Source organism: Heliangelus exortis, chromosome 17 (assembly GCF_036169615.1).
Source record: "Heliangelus exortis chromosome 17, bHelExo1.hap1, whole genome shotgun sequence".
In the NCBI taxonomy this organism is placed as follows: Eukaryota; Metazoa; Chordata; class Aves; order Apodiformes; family Trochilidae; genus Heliangelus; species Heliangelus exortis.
In genome coordinates, this window is record NC_092438.1 from 8,014,773 (window position 1) to 8,035,130 (window position 20,358).

The following is a 20,358-nucleotide window of genomic DNA, read 5'->3' on the forward strand; positions in this document are numbered from 1 at the left end:
CCTTTCCAAATCCCGCCGCCCCCTGTTTGCAGATATGAATGAGTTTGTTTACTCTCCGACGACCTCGTGATGTCTTTGCACAGACATGACCTGAAGTGATTATTGCTTTTGGGCTTCTCTGTTTCCATGGCGACTGTCTCCGGGTTGGCTACTTTCCCAAGGTCACCATGGCAACTATCAGAAGGGAATCATGCTTGGGATGCTTTGGCTGGATTTTTCATGAATGATTAGGATGTGTGACACGATGCAGACGTGGAAATGGGGAGGGTTTGGTTTGGGCTGGGCTGGAGAAGCAGGGAGGGGGGGGAAACAGAGAGAGGACTCCCGCCAGGCAGGCAGTGTGCTCTGCAGTGCTGTGGGGTGTGCAGCCCTCGAAGCCTCCCTGTGCCGGGGGGGTGGGGGGACACCTGCACCTCGCACCCTCCCCTCTGGGGGAGCGACAGGCGGAGGCTGTGATGGTGGCACGGCTGCTGTCACCTCTCTCGCGGTAGGTACCTGGCGGACCCGCCGTGCTGCCGTCACGCTGGGGTGAAGGTTTTTGGGTGGAGGTGCAGGCAGGTGGATCGCCTGCCAGGCACTGGTCCAAGGGGTGTGGGTGGTGGCTGAGGTGAGAGCGAGGGGCAGTGGGTGGGCAGGGGACTGTCTATCTGGTGGTGGACATGCTGGACCTGCCTCCATATCACCAGGGATATCGGGCGGGTCAGCTCTGGCAAGCTGAGGATGAGAGGATGGGGAAGCAACAGTCTGGGTGCATTGGGAGAGGTGAACTCCTGCCTTGCTTTGTTATTGTGGGGCAGGGAAGAAGGGGGGGGGCTTTTGTTTCTCTTGTTTGGGTTTTCTGGTAGCGTCTCCTTTGGGTGGGGACGGCACTGAAAGCAGGTTACAAACCAGACAGCTTCTTTCTGGGTTGCTGATTCAATTTCCAGCCGGGTTAATAATAATCAAAATAAGAATGAAGGGAGTTGTTGTCTTGTGGCTTTTCAGTGCCTTTTATGAGCCGAGGTAACTCTTAATTCAGGGCCTAATGGGCCATTCTGAGCGTCTGGGATTCCTCCGGAGGGAAGTGAGCAAGTGGCTGAGCCCGGGAGGCCGCACTCTGCTCCCATGAGAAGGGCTGACATATTGCAAGGTGCTGTGTGCTGGTTACAGATGGGACCTGGTGTCCTTTCCCCCCCTCCCTGCCCTGGCTTCCCTGCTTAATCATAGTGTATTTCATAACAAAATACAAGGTCCTTAACGTGAGAAAGCAATGCACTTGTCAACACAAATTTCCCTTTCTTGGACCTGAACACGGTAAACAGATCCCTGAATCCATTCCAGTGCTTCAGACAACTCTGGGGTTATTTCTGTTGATGGTGGTTGAGTCTGGGGGCATGGACCATGTGTTGGGTATCTTCTTCCTACCTTCCTCTCTGAGATAATTGTGACCTGAACGTTTTGTTTTGTTTTGTTTTTTTTCAGTTGCAATTTCTGAGCAGTTTTGTCCAGAAGACTGTGCTCAGGTTATGACGACTAATCCCAAACCGAACAAGGCATTAAAGGTAGGGAAGAAAGCTGAGTGGGTGATGCTGAGTGGCTGGGGTGGCTGTTGCAGAACTGGACTCTGTTGGTCATACACAGCTGTTCTTTTCCTTGCATTAGACTCTTAAAAGTAGATGCTGATACAATTTCCCACTATCTATAGGTGAGGTAAGGATAGAAAAATGCTGACAATACCCAAAAATAAGTCTAAAGTCTCTTGGATGGCATGAGTGCTAGAGTATCCCATTTGCTATCCAAGAGACTTTGGACTATAGCAAGTACTGGCAGCATCCTGAAACCAGTGCTGCCAGGTACTGCCAATGAAGTACTTCTGCTCTCAGGACTGGGAGGCACCAGGGAAAGGATGTGTCCAGCTGGTGTCTCTCAAATCCAGGAGATAGTAAATACCTTGGACATACCAGCTTGGTGGTGGTCTGTGCATGGGTTGTGCGTGCATTGTTGCAGTTTCTTTTCAGTGTTTTAGTTCTTCATTCCAGATGTTCTGCAGTCTCTGAAGAGACAAAAGGATGATGGCTTAAAGGTTCTGCTCTTAATGATCTGAAAGGTCTTTTCTAATTTAAATGATTCGATGATCCTGAAAATAGTGAAAGCAAACCCACTTGAGAAAAAGGCACAAAGCCTTGATGTCTTTCTCATGTAACTTCAGAGTCTAGCCTGTGCACCAAGGAAACCAAATCAGGCTTTGGTCCTTGAAGCCAAGCAGGGTTAGTTTTGCACACTACTTGGATGAACAGACTTAAACGAAAAGCAACAGAATGCTGAATTAACCCCTGTGTACAAGTGGCTGTTGACCTTTTGAGATGCTCTGCTGTTGTCCTAGCATAATGCTGGGAAAAAGTGTCACTTTTAGCATTCAATGTGAATTCTTGGTCCTGACAAAGAAATACACAGGGCATCAGTCTGCTTTACATTTCTCTCCTTAAAAACCTGAGTTCACACAGGGTGTCTAAGGCTCCCTGCTTTCTTTGGCTTAAGAGGCTGACCCAAACCCAGATGAGAGCAGTGCTCAGATCTCTGCCACGTGTCACCCTGGTGTTTTAGGGGACCACGTGCTCTCTACAGTGCTTTGAGGGTGTTTTCCAGTGAGGGGTGTCCTATTGCTGAGGGCTGGCCTGCCTCTTTTCCCTATCCAGAGCATCCCTTCACCTCGGGTCGCTGCTACCCCTCTGCTGTTGGTATTTGCAGGTAAAGGAGGAGTCAGGAGAGAATGCCCCAGTGCTGAGTGATGATGAACTCGTGTCAATGTCCGTACGGGAGCTGAACCAGCACCTGAGGGGTCTCACCAAAGAGGAGGTGATCCGTCTGAAGCAGCGGAGGCGCACGCTGAAGAACCGGGGCTACGCTGCCAGCTGCCGCATCAAGCGCGTGACTCAGAAAGAGGAGCTGGAGAGGCAGCGGGTCGAGCTGCAGCAAGAGGTGGAGAAGCTGGCCAGAGAAAACAGCAGCATGAAGCTAGAGCTGGACGCCTTGCGCTCCAAGTACGAAGCACTCCAGACCTTTGCTCGTACTGTGGCGCGAGGGCCTATTACCCCGACCAAAGTTGCCACCACCAGTGTCATCACCATTGTGAAATCAGCCGAAATCTCGTCCAGTTCTGTGCCCTTTTCAGCAGCGTCCTAGTGCCCTCGGTGGGGGGAACTAGAAGCCTTTCAGAGGGGGAGGGGAGAAGGCTCTTATGCATTGTTCCGGAGACCTTGGTCACGTCAAGAATTGGCATTTTAACAATTCTCTTCCGAAAGTGCAAAAAATAGGAAAAAAAAAAACCCAACAAAAAAGAAAAGTTTAGAAAAAAAAACACAAAACACCCAAACCTACAAAGGGAACTTAACCGGCTGCTTCTATCTGGACTCAGTGGCTCCATCAACCTCTCGTGTCCAGGATTTGAGCTCTATATGCAGTACAAGTTGCTTCCTCCTTCCCCCTGCCTCCCCGAACCCTCCTCAGCCCTGGGCAGCTTTCCAGCTGGGAGAAGATACCTGAGGAGCCTCCAGAGTCTTCGTGAATGATGCTCAAGAGCCAGGAAACAGATGGACCGTAGAAATCATCATGTGAGATGAATGTAAGGGAAAAAGAGTTTTCTTTAGTGGCATCCTACTCCCTGTAAGAAGGATCTCCCTGACCTTCCCTACTTCCATTTGGTATTGCAAGGGCAGGGATACAGGCTTTTTGTATTAGATTTCATCTGCTATGAGTGGATGGGAGCGGGAGGACGATGGAGACTGATGCTTGGGTATGACCACACCCATTAGGAATAACCTTTTGTTTTCAATCCATGCTGTTAAAATATGGAAAAATATATATTTTACATATTTTAATAAGCCCTATTACCTGTGTGGCCTATAAAAACTACATCGCAGCCTCCTTTATTCCAAGCCCAAGTTTCCTGATAGCTCCTTCCCTAAGGTGTGCCTATGAATTGGGTATATTTATGCAGTTTATTTCTTCCAAATGATCCGCAGTCTTGAAGTAGCATCTTTTTTCTTTTTTTCCTGGATTCCCTGAAGCTTAGGGGAAGGAGGCACAGTAAATGCTGTGAAAATCTCTGTGATGGGGTGGAGAAGGGGAGACAAGGAGGGAAAATGCGGCAAGTATTACCAGGTGGAGGCAGAACTGCCTGCAAGAAGGTGGGACAGTCCTGCTGGGATCGAAACTATGAGAAGGGGTTTGTGCAGAGTATTTAGGAAAGATATTTTTAAAGCACTGAAGTGTAACTAGAGGGCAATGGCGTTCAGACAGGAGGAGAGAAGTTGCAAAGCCTCCTCCTTGACAAAAGCATTGGTAGGTTAGCAATGAACATCCCAGCTGGAGAGCTGGGCTCACCAGTCTCTGATGACCAGATAAGGGCTATGAGAGGGGTCAAATGGGAGCTGGAAGAGTCTTTTCCTCTCCTTAGCACGTCAGGTGCTGAAGTTGGGATCCAAAGAGTACAGTGAACAACCCTCAGTGTTCAGACAACCTGTGGGAATGTGACCCTAAAACTTGATGCTTTCTCTTGGGAATGGATGAATTATCCTGAGAGGCACAGGGAGGGCAGGATGGAAAATTGGTGTGTGTAGAGGATGGAGGAATTGGGATTGAGAAGTCGTTCTTATGGCTCTGAGCAATGGTTTGGGAGAGGGTTTTCTGGCTTGGTAATGGGCAGGAGGTGAGAAGCTGAAAGGAGAGATTCTGCTGTCACGCAGCAGCACTGAAAAGATGAATGTTTCCAGGTCACTGTAAAAAAAATAATAGCTATGTTGGTGTTTGTGTGTTTTGTTGCTGTTTTGTTTTGTTTTGTTTTTCTTTTTTGAGGTAGGAAAGAAAAGGGACTGTGAGTTTTGCAGGGCAGGTCAGAGACTTGTGGAATGGACGATGCCTGTTGTCATGCAGGTGAGAAGAGAATGAGATGGCTGAAGTTTAAGATGAGGGGAAGAGCTTAGAGGATTTGGGCTCCAGAACAGAAAACAAAGGTCACAGAAAAATCATGAATGTTTTGGACCGAAAGAGGATTATCAAGTACCATCCTTGTTGCAAAGGGGACAGTGAATCAGCATCCGACACCCCGTATAATTTGTTGTTTGAGGCTTTGTCTTACCTTGAATGGCAGTAAGCTTGTGGAAATACAGCAAAGCCCTACTTGTCTTTGGAAGGAGTTGTTAGCTTGCTTTTTCTTTTTTTTTTCACCTTGTCATCAGAGTCTCTGGATTTCCCAGGAGGGTCCTTTGTGAAATAGGTTAATGAAAAGAGAAACCTCGGACTTGGTTCTCGTTCAGTCCTCAACATCAACATCCGTGACCTTACTGAGCCAGAAAGGGTGTAAGTGAAACGCCTCCTGAAGGCTCGTTACCCCTGCCAGATCCACGTGTTATGGAGGGGAGCAGGGAGTTTCCATCAAGTGATTTTCCAACACGTAGAGTTTGGATGACACTTAGCGTTACCTCATTTCTCCTCCACTCCCTCCCTATCTCCAAACAGGCAGATCGGTGTCCTGTGTATCAGTACCAGTTATTGACTCCCACAGCAGAAGCTGAGGAAGAGAAAGATGTTACTGTCATTTCCTGGTCCTCTCATGTTCTCCAGCTCACAGACATTGGAAACTTTCCCAGACCTTACAGGTGCCTCCAAAACCAGGCGAAATGGAGACTCCTGGCACTGTTGGGGCTTTAAATGAAAACTTCATTGAAAAAGGCCAGTTGACTTGAAAATGCCCAAATGCTTCCAGTCTTTAAAACAGCTCCAGAGCTCCATAACATTCCTGGCTAGATAGGAACACCCTCTGGCTGCCCTTGACCCCTTCCCCCAGCTGGGGAATTCAGACCAGTCACACCGAGGGGGACGGAGGTCGAACTTTGTTCTGTGAGGTTCTCTTGCTGTTGGAATGAGTTGAGAAACATATCTTTACGTGGCACTTCCCTTGTGGCCAAGTATTTCTTTTTTTTTTTTTTTTTCTCTTTTTTTTTTTTTTTTTTCCAGTTCTTGGAAGGGTGCCAAAGGCTTGTCCAAGTGATCTCTAATTTAGTGCTGGTAGGCACTTAAATCTCTGGTCACTCGATAAAGAACAAGAGGCCTGGGTCTTGTTAAAGCTGTTGATACCATAGCCATGGTAGGTAATCCATATTGGATATCCATAAGGACCACGTGGGAATATTTAAAGAGAGAGAAATATATATATAAATATATAATTATATACATTTTATCGTACAGATTTTTCGTAAAAAAAATGAAAAAAAATAATTTTTTTTCCAAGTTTGATACTGTAAATCTTTATTAAAAGAAATTGCCAGTCCAGGGCTCCCTGGGTGGTGACCTGGAGGGGAATGAAATGTCCTGGCTAAAACTTCCACAGAGGGATCAGAATTGCAAGGTAACGTGGAGGGAGGAATGACCCGAAAGCTGTTGACTGCATTGGAGACCCAGCTCCTCCACCCTGGAGGGTCCTCCAGCTTGGGGTTGTCACATTGCATTCCTCTGGGATTTGGTTTGTTTCTGTTGTTGTTGGGGGTTTTTTTCTTTTGTTTGCTGCTTTTTTTTTTTTTTTTTTTTTTTTGCTTTTGTTTGCATTTTTTCTTTTGTTTTGGGGTGGTTTTTTTGTTTTTTTGTTTTTTCTTTTTTTCTTTTTTTTTTTTTTTTTTTTTTCTCTCCGTCCTGCACTTGCAAGCCTGACACCCAGGGTGAGTCCCAGGAGGGGAGGTGGCTGTGCCCTCTCCCCCTGGGCTGTACCTCTTGCTTGTCTCTTAGCTGCGATGCTTTGGATGCTGGGGCTCCCTTCTCTGCCCCGATTTGTTTGTCCTGGATTGGAGTGCTGGGACCTTCTCCCCTGGGTCTGGCCTTTCTTTGGGTGCTCCCCATCCACAGTGTGATGTGGGGAGCCTGAGCTTGGTGGGAGGCAGGAGGAGAGCATGGAGCAGGGAGAGGGATGGAGTGGGACATCTCTGTTCTTGGAGACCTGTTTGCTGTGCTCTCTGTTGGGAGTGGGGGAACCTTTCCCTCCAGGGCAGCTCTGTAGATCCCTTTGAAGCAAATCATCATCTCTGCTCTTGCCCAACTCTGCTGTCTGCCTGAGGAGACCTCAAGGTGCAGGCTTAGAGACCTGGGTGACACCACAGCTCCGGGATGGCCAGGGAGGGGATGGGGCGCAGGGCCGGGCACGGAGTGGTTGGGGCACGGGACAGCTCAGACCCGGGGAGGAGGAGAAGGTGGCATTTTTTTCTCTCTCGAATCATTTAAACTTCATTGTCATGATTGTTTTTATTTAAAAAAAAAAAAAAAAAAAAAAAAAAAGGACAAAAAAAAAAAAAAAGACAAAAATGAAAATCTTTTGTAATGTGGATTTGTTTTCCTTTGTCTGTATTTCAGTCTGCTGGGGTGTTTCTGTAGATGGTGGATACTTGCTTTCATTTTTTTAATGATAGAAGTCTTCTGTTTTAAGTTGTTTTGTTGTTTTGTTTTTGGTTTTTTTTTATCACCAGCTCATTCTATCCTCTGTGGTTACTCAGTAATTTCATTTCAATATTTATTTTTGTGCTGCTTTTTTATTATAAAATAAATTATTGATATACCAAGCAACGTGGATTCCTGTTTGTAAAGCGAATAGCCCTGTGTATGTGTCCATTACTTTCTCTTGACCGCCACAACGTAATTTATTGCTGTAAATTTAGCTGCAGTGACTGGTTTTTTTTGTACCTTTCCAATAAAGCATTTTCTGGTTTCAGACTTGCCCTGGTCTATGGTCAGCATTTTGGAGCTTGAGTTGATCATCAGTGGGATGTTCTCCTGTTGTTTGTTTTTTTTTTGCCAGCCCTTCCCTGGTGCACTGAGTGTGGACACTGCCAGTGAGTGATGTGGTTTTGGGATGCAGGCTGGGCTAAGGTGAGCAGGATGGCTGCAAGCATCTGACCTAGCTTGGTGATTCTGGTGGCATGGAGACACTGGAACAAGTTGCCTAGGGAAGCTGTGGATGCCCCATCCCTGGAAGTGTTCAAGCCCAGGTTGGGTGGGGCTTTGAGCGACCAGGTCTAGTTGGAGTTGTCCAGCTCAGGTGTTTCCTGAGTGTATTTAGAACATGCTCTTGTCCAAGCTGTGTGTCTGGTAGATCCCATGCTCGGATCACTTCTCTCTGTTCTTCCAACCCAGGCTGTGCTTTCATGTGTAGTCAGTGGGTGTTACGGGACCTGTAGCACAGTGGGCACCTTCCTGCAGTCATGGTGCTGAGAGCTGGCAGTGTGAGGCCATGGGCTTGGAGCCCCTGTGCTGTGAGACAGGTCACAGGACTGGAGAGAGATGCTCCTTTCTCCTTTCGGTTGTGAAATATCCCTTTGCTGCTTCCCTATGTGACAGCTTGTGAATAAATGTCTTTAACCCCTTACTTCAGTATTTCATCTTTTTGTTTTTCCTGGCTTTGCAGAGAAGGTCCAGTGTGCTGGTGATCTATGGGCTGAATTGGCTTTAATCTCTTATTCCAAGTGGTTGGTTTTCATTCAGGGACAACTGAAGGAGGAAAATGCTTGGCCTGGGCTGTGGCAGTAGGTTGGAGGCAGGTGGCTGCGTTGATCAAAGTTGGAATTAGAGGTAGGGTTATGTACAAAGTGGAGAGAAGCAGGGCTGAAAAGGCTTTGTGTGTCAGCAGGTAATGGATGGTCATTAAGTGCCAGAGGTGGGGCAGGGCAGGCTTGGCTGAGCTGGGACGCAGGTGAAGCCTGGGGGACGATTGCAGTTCCTGTGCTGAGCAAGAACATCGTCATCTACTTCAGCTGCTGCCTAGGATGTGGGAGCATGGAGCTGGACAATGGAGAGAAGAGGAGGTGGCCAGTCATGCCTGTCAGAGGGACAGAGGAGGAAAAGGTGGAGATTCTGCAGTGAAAGGGAACTCCATCTTCACCATGCTTAGGGGAGGACAGCGTCGTAAATCTGGGGGTAGAAGAGTCTCAGAGGTGAACAGGGCTGCAAAAGCATGAATCCTGCTCTCTTCTGTAGGTCTGACAATCTACGGCCTGTCTGCAGCTGGGCCCAGGGACTTGCTGCTAGGTGCTAACACCCTAAAAAAAGTTTTGCTGCCTCCAGCAGGGTGCAGCGAGGCAAGCAGGCAGGCTGGAGAGCACTGGCTTTGCTGCAGCGCCAGCAGCCACCTTCCTGCCACCGGCTCCTCAAAAGTGTGCTCAGCCCCGGCTCTCACGGGGGATGATGCTGGGGTGTGCCCCCCCAGGATGCATCCCTGTAAGGCTGAGCAGCACCAGCAGAATCGATTGCCACAGCCCAGCCTCGTCCTTGGGGAAAGCCCGAGGACGAGCGACAACTGGAAAACAAATCTGCCGACCACCGGAGCCTGCTGTTGGCAGGGAGAAGAGCCTGTTCCTCCCGAGCCGCCGGCTGGCGTGGCTCCAGGCACAGCCGGGCTCCTGTGTAGGTCACCCCTGTGCTCACTGCCAGCTTTCCCCATGTCCTTGTTGAGGAGGTGGAGGGGACACATTGGCCGAGGAGTGCAGGACCATGTCTGCCGGGGAGTGCGTTCAGCCCACCCCACCGCTGTGTTTCTGCTCTCCGTGGATGTGTTCTGAGAGCATCACGGTTTGAGGGCCGTGATGGCACCCAGCCTGAGCTGTGAGCTCTTGCCTCTCCAAGAAAAAGGACACCCAGGAGGCCAAGCTCGTGCCTGCTGGAGAGGGGAGTGTGTCCTGCTGTTGCAGAGCACAGCAGCCAGCTGGTGTCCATCCCAGCTCTTTGGGGCTGGTGTCACACTGCTGACTCGAATGAGCCACAGCTGATCCACCCCCCCCCCCTTTCCTCCCCCCCCGCCTTGTTTTGCTTGCATGAAAGACCTGTTTTACATATAATACAGTAATCAGGGCTTGACATAAATAGGCAAATGTTATTGTCTGCAGTGGGAATTGCACCTGCTGGCAAGAGCAATGAATGCAGCCCGTTATGCACTGGAGTCGATCATATGTGCAGTGAAGTACAACTACGTTTCTTGCTGTGTTCTTGGTAAAGTCTTTATCTCAGCAGCCGTGAGCACGCTGACAGATGTGCCATCATCATCACCTTCGCAGTCTGTCCTTACCCCAGGAGCCAGAGCAGCCTCTGTTCCTGCAGCTGTGGCCAGCTCTCTTCCAGAGGGCTGGAGAAGACTAAGATGTTCAGCTGAGAGATGTCCCTGGCTGCATTACAAAGCCTCATGCCTAAGCAGTGAAGCTGCACTTGGTGAGCAAGAAGCTCTCAGAATGCTTAGGACCCTGGGTGGATGCCTGGATCTGCAGAGCAGATGCCTCTTGTTGATGGACCTCACTACAGGAAAGGTGGCAGTGGTCTTACTGGCTGAGCAGGTATGAGCAGTGGTGCTTTGGAGCAGAGGGACTTGCAGGACTGGCTTAGCTGTAGGCTGCTTGTTTGGAGTACAGGCTTCCTGCATGATAAGATTTGTCCAACCATAATAAATAGAGGTTGTATTGGTGCTGGAGCCTGGGCATAGGTTGGCTAAAGCAGCTCAGAACTTCTGCATCTACTGCTTAGGGGAGGGTTGGAAGAGGGGCAGCCTGAGGAGGGGAAGCGGGACACACACACTCTGACATAAATATTTGGATCCATTCGTTGTGGAGAGAAAAAGATGAGCACAAATCCTGAGGGAATGCCAAAGTGTGCAGGATGCTGCGTGTGCAGGTATTTCTGCTGGGCCAGCACTGAGGAGCAGGGAAGACATTGAGCTTAAGAGCATCAGCTTAGAGCAGGAACAGGCAGATCGTGGGCTTAGCTTGCTGAGCTAAATGAAAACGCTTGTTCACTTTGTGGTAGAAATTGCTATTTATTAGAAAAAAAAATTCATAAATAAAGTAATTTCATGTTTTGATTTACATTTTGCATCTTAAGAGCAGGGGGAAAAAACCAACCCAGTAGGATTTGTGTGTAAAACGGCACTAAGCCTTACTCATGGCTTTGTCTGCCACCTGACTGCAAATCTGAGACTGTAGAGTTACCTTTGTCCTTTCATTATGCAGCTCCCACCCCAAACAGCAGCCTGGACAGTGCTTAAGTAAGTTTCCAGAGATCATGTGATTAACAAAGGAATAGAATTTGGACTAAAAATGGGACTAAAATTGGGAGGAAAAAAAATCAGGGGAAGTTTAGCAGAAGGATATGTGCTCTCCATCACTGTTTGATATGGGGAGAATCCCTCCATGCAGCATCTTCCCCCCAGGTCCTGACCCAAGTGGCAGCAGCCCCCAGCACCCCTCCATCCCTGTCACCCCTCACCAGCAGGGCTTTGCTCTCTCCTGGCTTCCTCCAGCTTGGGCAAAGCCCAGGGCTAGTAAATAGCAAAGGGTTAGGAGGAACAGACAGTTCCCAGTAAGCGCATTCCGACTGCCACCAGTCACAGTCTGGTTCCCTAATAAAGACTCTGATAAGGAAGCTGGAATCCCTTTTAACTCCTGATCCATTCAGAGATAAGTCGGTTTAGACATAAACAAGTGCTTCTGTCACCGGCAGCTCTGAGAAATGCAGCTGTGAGACCTCTGGTTAGCCCCAGTGAGGTCCTGCCACTGCTCCTGGGGGAGTTACTGGGACAGCTGCATCTCCATCTGGAGGGAGAAAAGAGTGACTTACACTTCCTTCCTGGTAAAGGTCTTCTACACAACACTCTTGGCTTTTCTGGGGAAAGGAGAGGGGGGAAGATGTAAAAATAAAGGATGATGTCTTTCAGCTGTTACCAGGTTTTGAGGTGAAGTGAAGTCACCTTCCTGGGCTGGTTTTCTCCACGGAGCCCTGTGAGATCATTTTTCACTCAATTCGGGAGAAACTAGAGCAGAACTGTGCTGAGAAAAGCATTTCTCTCAGGCCTTAGCTTTGCTTTGGAGGTGAGAGGAGGGTAAGGGCAGCTGGCCCTCAGCTCCTCTGCCTGCCTGGCAGCCCCAGGCTGCACCATGGGGCTGGTTGGTTGCAGGAGCAAAGAGAGCCCAGTCCCTAACACCAGCAGAGCTGGGGCAGCAGAAGCTGGCACTATTTGATTTAACCTTTCCCTGGGTTATTGCATCCTCCCTTCATGAGCCTGGCTTTTTGGGTAGAGTTCCTGGCTTCTCAGTACTCCTATTAGACCAGGTTGCCTCAGGCTTGAGACAGCTCCCATTTGCATGGGTTTAAACCTCTCCAGTGTCACTGTCCTCTCTGATGTCTCCTACAGCTCTTCATCTGACAGGATCAGAACTCTCTTCTCAATGTTTTTACTCTTCCTGCCACTCAGTCCTTCTGCCTTGGAGCCCATGTGCCCGTTCTCCCCTGGTGCTTTGTGCTCCACCTCCTGCATTGACTGCTGGGTGTAGTGCTGGTACGCGGGTGAGAAGTTGTGGATCGCATCCTGCACGATGTCCTGGGGGCTTATGGTCTCCTTCAGCCCACTTGAGATGCTCTGCATTGGGGCAAGGTTTGCTGAAAAACAGAGCAGGAGGGTGATGGGTGATACTTTACCTTAGAAATTCAATTTCAGTGCCTGATTGTGGGACACATCACCTTCTGGTGCTGAGCACCAGGGTGAAGGAAGGCATCCCCAGCTCTATATTTCAAAGAGGATGGAACCTCTCCAGCAGCATGTGCTGTAATACCATAATCCCATAATTCTGCCCATCCACACCAAGGTCTCTTTTCTTATTCACTTGATGTGGCTGGTGGATATCAGGAGGAAAGAGGGAGAAGGAACTCATGGAGCACAGGAGAAGGAGACTCTTCTCACAGCTTTTAGAATCCCATTGGTAATGCTATAGGGAGAGGTCTCCTTTTTTCACTGATGAAGGAAGGAATAAGAGAGGAAGAGTTACCTGTTGTATTTTCTTTCTTTTCTCTGTACACCTGGCAGGTGAATGCATAGCGCAGGGCAATGGAAGCAAAGAACATCTCAATGCAGATGATGAAGTTCTGGTAGCCAGCAGCTACTGTCCCAGCTCCCACCTCCTTCCCATCGATGAGTTGAACTTCAGGGATCACCCCGCATTTCTCCAGGATTGCAAGCAGCGTCCCTGTGGAGGGGAAGGGAGAGAGATAAATCCTTGGGTCAGGTGCAGCTAAGGAAGGAGAAGGGCTGGGTGTCTGTGGTGGGACCCACCTTGCCAGAAGGAGAGGAAGATGACTGCCTTGATGGTGATGAACTTGAGCACTGGCTTAAACGGGCGCAGCAGGTCCATGGTGGCAAAGTAGAAGAGGAAAAGAGCGTAAAGTGCCAGGCTGACAGAGAAGTTGTAGATGATGGTGATGTAGAGGTAACCACTTTGGACACTGTGAGGGAAAGAGAGAGAGAGAACTGCTGCCCTGGGTTGTGAGATGAGGAATGAGTGCAACCCAGGGGAAAAAAAATGGGGAGGGAGAAGTCTGTGGCATTGCCATGGGGGGGAGCACAGCCCAGAAGGAGAGGTGGGGAGAAAGGGGCAAATAGGAAGCCACTCTGAGCTTTGCTGGTGGGACCTCTTTTATTATGGCTCGCAGGAATTTCATTCCTTTCTTATTTGGGGACAGCAAATCTCCATTCCCCAGCATTTTGGGCTACCCATGGAGCAGCTCCCCAGGGAAAGCTGGCAGGACACCCTGTCCTTTGTCATTGATCAGAGGCCTCCCCAGGAACACCCTTCTCCCTCCCTAGCATCCTCACTTGAAGTCTCCATCGTGGTACTTCCCAAATGCTTGCAGGATGATGGTGATGATGGCCATGAGGGGTTTCACGATGCAGAACTGCAGTGTGGCCTGCACAGAGGAGAGACACACTGCAACCTGGGCAGCAGGGACATCCCACCACCCTCCTGGCAGCTCTGCCACCCCTCCTGCCCCCTCCATGCAAACCAATCTTCTGCTCCTGGGACCCAGAGGAGGGAGCAGGTCTCCATCGCAGGTGGGGTGAAACATGAACCAGCTCAAGGGCTGCAGAGTGAAGGGAGCAGGGCTCCCAAAAGGCAGCTTCTGAAGGCGACATTGTGGGGGATGGCCAGGTAGCTTGGGGACAAGCTGGTGGCAGGATTCAGCTTTCAGCCCAGCCTTGGAGCATTAGAGAGCCAGTCCAGGCTAACCTGGGACTGGGCAGAGATGGCAATCTCAGCTCTGCAGTGGGAGGAGACCCTGACTCAGCAGTGAGTCAGAGACAAGGACAGGAGCGCAGTGCCCTGCTGCTGGCCAGGTGCCGGGAGGGAAAAAGAAACCCAGAAAGAGCATCTGAGGAGAGCAGTGACAAAGAGTCCTCTCCTCAGGGCAGTGGGGAAGGGACCTGCTGCCATCCCAGAGAGCCCTTGCCCCTGGCTACAGAGGGGAGCAGAGCTGAGGTACCCACCTGCTTGCAGAAGCGCAGGAACCCGATGGAGTAGGACATGCCCTGAAGGCAGCAGGTCCCGTAAAAGCAGCTGGAGCTGGAAGCAGAAGCAGAGGAGATGCCATTAGGGCTGCTGGATGAGGAAAACGGGTGGAGGGTCGAGGTGGCAGGCTGGGGCTTACGCAATGGGCTTCCCACGGATCTCTGACATGATGGTGCTCTCCCCTCCGAGGTACTCGAAGCACAGGCTCAGGAAGCTGTAAATCACAAAAGCTGGCAAGGCAAGAGCAGACTGGATCAGCAGGACTGATGGAGATCCAGAGGGAGGTGTGTGTTGTTAAATTTCACATTCCTTCCTGCTCAGGTGCCTTCTCACTCACCCCAGCACAGTGTCAGCATTTGGGACACCAGTGGCTGGGAGCCCAGCAAGAGGAGCATCAGGTGAAATCCATCTGACTTCCAAGTGGAGTCAGACACATCACACCATGTGCACAGGATGGGTTGCAGATGCAGCAGCTCCTCAGAGCACACACAGTCAGGTGTCCCATGGAGCTGCCCATGCACACCCAGACAAGCATGGGCAGGCATGCAATGGTCAGGGACTTTCTGCATCACACTGGTGACCCTCTGAGCCTGCAGGCAATGCAGTGGAAGGGCACCAGCTCACGTCTGCCCATGGGACATGCCCTCCCTGCTGGCGATGGAGGAGGAAGGGGAAAACCTCTGCAGGGAGGAAGGAAGAATGGGAAGTGAAAGAGGTGAAAATGTGTTACTTTGTGCAATCCAGGACACTATAGAGATGTGAGCTGGGGAAAGGAGAGCCCTGCTTTACCATCAGCCTCCCTGCCAAGGAGATCCTGCCCTCACCTTCATAGCAGTCACGCACTGAGTCGAAGTAGACATAGTACTGGTGGCTGCCAAGGAGGAGGAGGCTGAGCCAGGAGTCGAAGGCATAGACGGGCACGATGAAGAGGATGCGGATGATGTAGCGCTGCTCCTTGGGGATGGTGTAATTCCTCAGGTGTGTGTAGATCTGCAAAGTGTGCAGAGCTGTGGCTACCACTGGTCAAGAGATGCCCTCTGGCTGAGAGTCTGCTGGAGGCTCATTCCATGTGGACCCCAGGGGGTGAGAACAGGGGTGGGAAAACCCACTGGCTTTCCATCACAGACCCATCACTGGGAACAGACATGTGAGACAGGCTCCAGCCCAGTCCCCAGGGCAAACCCTTCCACAAAAACATGTGGAAATGGGGATCCTGCCCTTGGGCTGTGCAAGAATCGTGCCCTCCTCCATGCCAAGCCCCCATGCAGCCCCATCCCAGTGCTCAGAGGCACCACCTTGCCCCAGGGCTGCCTTCAACAGCACAGATCCATGCAGCACTGGAGAACATGCCCACTGGCAGTACATTTCAAGGCAGCTGGAAGCACACAGCCCAGAGGCACAGACCCTGGGTATCAGATGAGAAACCCCGAGGGGTGTTGCTTCCCTCTGGGCAGTGCTGATGCCCTGCAGACTCTCCTGGCTCTGGCAGCCAACCTGGGAGCATTTGGGCAAAGTCCACCTTCCTGAGCTGCCAGCACTTGGCACCTGACGGTGGAGATATCCCCTCCAGGCAGCAACAAGAGGAAATATTTATCTGTAGGTGATTGATTCACAAAGAATCTGATGACAATCAATACGTTTGCCCTTGCACCAGTCCCAGCACTGAACTCCATCTCTGCTCCATCCTGTACCTGGTGGAAGGTGACGATGAGCGCCGACCACACGAAGATGCCTGAGATGACCTGTGCTGCTGTTGTGGTCAGGAAAAGCTGCTTGCCATCTTCAGAGTTGTTGTGGGTGGCTGTGAGCAGGACAAGGGCTGGGGATGTTGGGGCTGAGGCCAGCCTGGCCACCGTGACAGGCCCTGGACTGCCAGCCACCACAGGAGAGGACAAGGCACGTGTGGCATTACTCATCTGCAAGGAGGGAGAGGCAAGGGGAGTGGTGCAGGATTGAGGTAAGATGGTTAAGGTGGAGGTCCCAGCAGATTTCCCAGCCCACACAAGTGTGGACAAACCTCCTGTGAGATTCAGCTCCCACCCAGAGTGTCCCTCACCCAAACCAGCCTGTTCACCATGGTTGGGGCTGCTCCTCCCAGTGAGGAAATGCAAATATCCTTCAACAGCAGACCCTCTTTTCTCTGAGGATGTGTATGTGGTACTCATGTTGCCCAAAACACAGGCTTCCCTCCTCAGACTATTTCCTTCTTGTTTTCTCAGGGGTTGTTAGACCACTTGAAAGGGAAAGACCTGTCTGCATTTGTGCCCCTTGTGTGAGTTCACACTTGTGTGTCAGAAGCCTTTTCTACCAGAAACTAGAGATGTAAGCATATAAACTCATCCTGAATTAGGCACAAGGGATCAACCCTGCCATGCAGCTGCCTTTTGGGGCTGCTGAAGTGCTTTGGACCTAGCCACCAGGTCTGTCTTCCCTGAAGTTAGTCCCATAGAATAGTTTGGGTTGGAAGGAACCTTGAAGATCATACAGTTCCAACCCACCTGTATGGGCAGGGGCACCTCCTACTAGACCAGGTTGCTTCAAGCCTCATCCAGTCTCTCCTCAAGACTCTGAGTGTTCCCAGCACAGAGGGTGGCTGGGGCACAGGGGCATCATGTACCCAGACCCATGTACTCCAGACAGCAAGGCCGAGCCTAATAATACACTTTTATTTATAGGGCAGCTTCATATCTCAAGGCCAGCAGATGCATAAGCTGCCATGTTTGGCCTCTCCTGCTCATCTATGGGCAGGCTGCTTTTTCCCAAGTATAACAATAGCAGTACAAAACCCAAAAAGCCAAAACCAAACAACCAGCCACCTGTGAGCAGAGCTCTAACAATATAGATGCTTTGTTAATAAACAAAGATTTTGGCTGCTGGGTAACTATCTCCTACGGTAAAACTATAGGTGTGAATGGATGAAGGGCAAGAAAATATCTGCCAGAGATAAAAGTGGTAGGGAATGACCTCGGTCCAATTAAGCACAGAAAACAAGACAAAGCAGGAGCTGACACGGTGGCTTCCTCTCCTGCCCTCTCCCTGAACCCCAACCTCACAGGAGAGGAAACTCAGCTGGTGTCAGATCAATAGCCCTAAAAATACCTTCCCCCCCCCCATCTCAGCCTGGCAGGAGTGGGTTTGTAAGCGGAGCTGCCCGGGGCAGCACTGTGCTGGCCCAGTCCCAGGAGCTCACCCCGTACCTGCACCCACCAGCCCGGGAATCGGAACCGGAGGTGTCCAGTGGGAGAGCAGGACCGGTAGTGTTACGGAGCCCGTGGGGATCTGGGTTTTTTCCTCCCTGCCACCATCCCGCAGCCCGGGCTTGATCAGCAGGAAGGAGGATCCCAAGGAGAGCCGGGGAGGGATCTGGATGTGGTCTTTGGACAGATGGCAGCAACACAGGACCTGCCTTGTAAACATTAACGGAAAGAGGGAGGTGACAGCCCAGCTGTGCTCCCTTCCCCAGCACTCCTCACTCTTTTGAGGGGCTGCCCTGCTGCTGGCTGTGGCCTTATGGATGGATTTGGCCATGCTTTCCCCCTGCCAGAGCATTATGATAGGGGAGGATGTGATCCAGCTTGCTTCCCAGGACATGGCAGAGAGCTGTGGTCGTTGCTAAACTCATTTATTCTGTTTTCAGCCCAGCGCCCTGACACAGATGCTTGGCCCAAGACATCCCAAGTCCCTATTAGCTTTCCCAGCCATCACAGTACAAGCACAGTGGCACCAGCCGCCGGTCCTGGCAGGCTCCCCTGCTTTGTCACACTCAGAACGTGGTGGAGCAAGTCATTAAAAACAAAAGCCTCGGTGCCACTCAGAGCCAAGGCTCCCAGCTCCAGAGGTAATTAGATCCCGGCTGTGCAAGGTAGCTGGGCAATTCAATGCAGCCAGAGGGCCATTTGCTTCCAAAACAAAGGCGGTGAGGAGACACAAAGAATAATCCTAGCTGCAAAACTCAGCTCCTAGACGGGACTGAGCCAGCACCACATCCAGTCTGGCTGTTCTGAGACACCTTGCAGGTGCACAGTCGACCTGGGACATTCACTTCCTGGGCTATTACAGATGCTAAGTGAGTGCTGAGCAGAAAAGAAACCGAGCACTGACACCTGTGTTCAGGCAGGCCACCTGCAAACCGAGCTTCTTACCTCCCCATGGATTCCCCCCCTCCAGCCCCAAGCTGACAGAGCCCGCACTTCCAGCTCATACCACTCCCAGTGATCCAAAGGACATGGGGCAAATCCCCACGTTGGCACTCCCCGTGGGGCTGGGATGGCCGGAAAGGAAAGGTGACCCCCCAGAGCCCCCACCAGTGCCTCTGTGGTGCTGGCTGTGCACCCAGTAAAGGGAGGGAAATCCTGACCCCCACCTGGGGAAGGGGAGCATCCAGGCTGAGCCTACGAGAGCAGCAGGCATTCTTTTCCACCTGATTGCTTCCAGATAAAGCCAGGACACAGGGGTTATTTACCTGACCAGCCTCTCCATACACCATCCTCATGCCACCCAGGAGGAAGGACCTACAACAGACAGCTCTAAATTGAGGTAGGGCAGCACCAAGCCCTCTTCCAAGCCAGTCCGGAGGAGCGAGCGACGCACTCTCAGGGCTCTCACACCCCTCTGCCTTCCCAGCAGCTCCCACGGGTGCTCAGGACCCACTGTTGGGGCAACCTCTGCTCTGTGTTGGATGCCCCTAGCTGCTGCACGACCCCTTCCAGGACCCCACTCACCCTGTGGGGCTCCTCCTGGAGCTGCTCTGGCTGCCATGCACCTGCGTCCGCATCCCCTGCGCCCTCCTCCACCCGCACCCGGGCAGACTCCTCCTCCGGGCACCCTCCCAGCCCTGCCCGCTGGCAACGGGCCCTGCCAGCACCCCAGCTGAGCCCAGGAGCTGGAGCAGCAGGTTGGGCTTTGCCTCCTGGGGAAAAGCTACTAAACTTACCTTTCCAGTCCACCGTGCTCAGGCACCCACGCCCGGAATGCAAACACGGATGGGAAGTCGCGGTGTAGCCTGAGACTGCTGTCCCCAGCCTGACACAGGTCCCGTGTCTGGGGGTGAGAGCTCTGCCTGGGTGGCACAGGCAGTTTTCTTGCAAGTAGGAATGAATCCTGACCTGGAGGACAGTGCTGGCTAAAAGACAGGCAGCCTGTGGCAGAGGCAGACCTGTGCCTGTGTTTTTTGGGGCAGGCCTTTCCCTTGGCTTAATACAGAGCAGAAAGGAGCAAAGCCAAAGGGCTGATTACTTGTGGTCTGATTTATCATCCTTGCAAAAGCAGCAAGATAACTTGGTCTTGGTTTCAAGCACCAAACAGGAGAGAGGTCCACATCCTTTCTTTACCCACCACCCTGCACAGACCTGGTGGCACACAAAACCAGGACACCAGGTGCTCACCTGGGGTAACACTCAGGTATGCCACCAAATCACTGTGGCTGAAGACATGATGTGATTTCTATGATTCTATGATTTGCATTGTTTGCTAATTCATGTACAGTTTACACAAGTTGCTGGAGCTATGGACACCGTAGGAGCACCAGGATTTGTGAAACACATTGAATTCTGAATTCTGTGCTGGGAAGAATCCTTACGAGCAAAGTAGGACTGGCACTGGCAAATTCCACGTCTCTCTCAGCTCTCTTAGACAAAGCAGTGTAAAAAGGAAAATTTGGGAGTCCTGACAGATGCAAATCTTTCATTCTTGGAAGCCCAGTTCAGCCAATTACTTTTAGATTAAATTTCTTCTCAAGGGCAGCTGCAAGCCTGCAGTGTTTGGATGTACTTAAAAAAAAAAAAAAAAAAAAAAGTTCATTTCTCATAAACCCTTAAATACTGTAAATAACCCTTACTTCAGAGAAGAATCCTTTTGAAATGCATTTTCTGTTTCTCTATTTTTAGGGGATTTTTTTTAGCAACAGAAATGACACAACAACTGGATCTGTGTGGGGCAGGCACAGGCTCTATGCTGACACTGCTGGTATCAACAGCTATTAACAGAGCAGAAGTCTTCCCTTGCCTCTGCTCAGTCAAGTTCA

The 20,358-nt window shown here is 50.9% G+C and overlaps 2 protein-coding genes across 11 annotated transcripts in view; one reads left to right on the forward strand and one right to left on the reverse strand.

Moving 5' to 3' along the window:
- Positions 1-7,734, forward strand: part of MAFK (MAF bZIP transcription factor K) — a 14,792-nt gene extending 7,058 nt beyond the window's left edge. For 5 of the 7 annotated variants that reach the window (XM_071760986.1, XM_071760992.1, XM_071760988.1 and 2 more), the window contains exons 2-3: positions 1,462-1,541; positions 2,728-7,734. In XM_071760986.1, coding sequence (XP_071617087.1) covers positions 1,506-1,541; positions 2,728-3,162 — 471 coding nt within the window. In that variant the 5' untranslated portion in view covers positions 1,462-1,505 and the 3' untranslated portion in view covers positions 3,163-7,734. Of the gene's footprint in view, positions 1-343; positions 488-1,461; positions 1,542-2,727 lie in introns of those variants that run through there. The other 2 variants (XR_011729282.1, XM_071760989.1) reach the window with 2 other exon arrangements.
- Positions 7,735-10,796: 3,062 nt separating this feature from the next.
- Positions 10,797-19,165, reverse strand: TMEM184A (transmembrane protein 184A). 4 transcript variants are annotated; one of them, XM_071760984.1, is made up of 9 exons: positions 19,058-19,165; positions 16,028-16,252; positions 15,161-15,326; positions 14,476-14,566; positions 14,315-14,390; positions 13,646-13,737; positions 13,106-13,275; positions 12,822-13,019; positions 10,797-12,435 (listed from the first exon to the last, which is right to left on the reverse strand). In XM_071760984.1, exons 2-9 carry the CDS (start codon positions 16,250-16,252, stop codon positions 12,185-12,187), a joined length of 1,269 nt encoding a protein of 422 aa, XP_071617085.1. In that variant the 5' UTR covers positions 19,058-19,165; the 3' UTR covers positions 10,797-12,184. The 4 variants fall into 4 exon arrangements, with proteins under 4 accessions (XP_071617085.1, XP_071617083.1, XP_071617084.1 ...); XM_071760982.1 differs by lacking the exon at positions 19,058-19,165 and adding an exon at positions 17,544-19,023; XM_071760983.1 differs by lacking the exon at positions 19,058-19,165 and adding an exon at positions 17,534-17,847.
- Positions 19,166-20,358: the final 1,193 nt, after the last annotated feature.

Bases quoted from the DNA above. Each gene is read 5' to 3' on its own strand.
- TMEM184A (XM_071760982.1), bottom strand. From the start codon at position 17,927: ATGTCCTGGGAAGCAAGCTGGATCACATCCTCCCCTATCATAATGCTC. The intron at 14,391-14,475 runs GTAAGCCCCAGC...TTCTGCTTCCAG, and splicing joins ATCCGTGGGAAGCCCATTGC to CTCCAGCTGCTTTTACGGGA. The intron at 13,738-14,314 runs GTGGGTACCTCA...TCCTCTGTGCAG, and splicing joins TCCTGCGCTTCTGCAAGCAG to GCCACACTGCAGTTCTGCAT.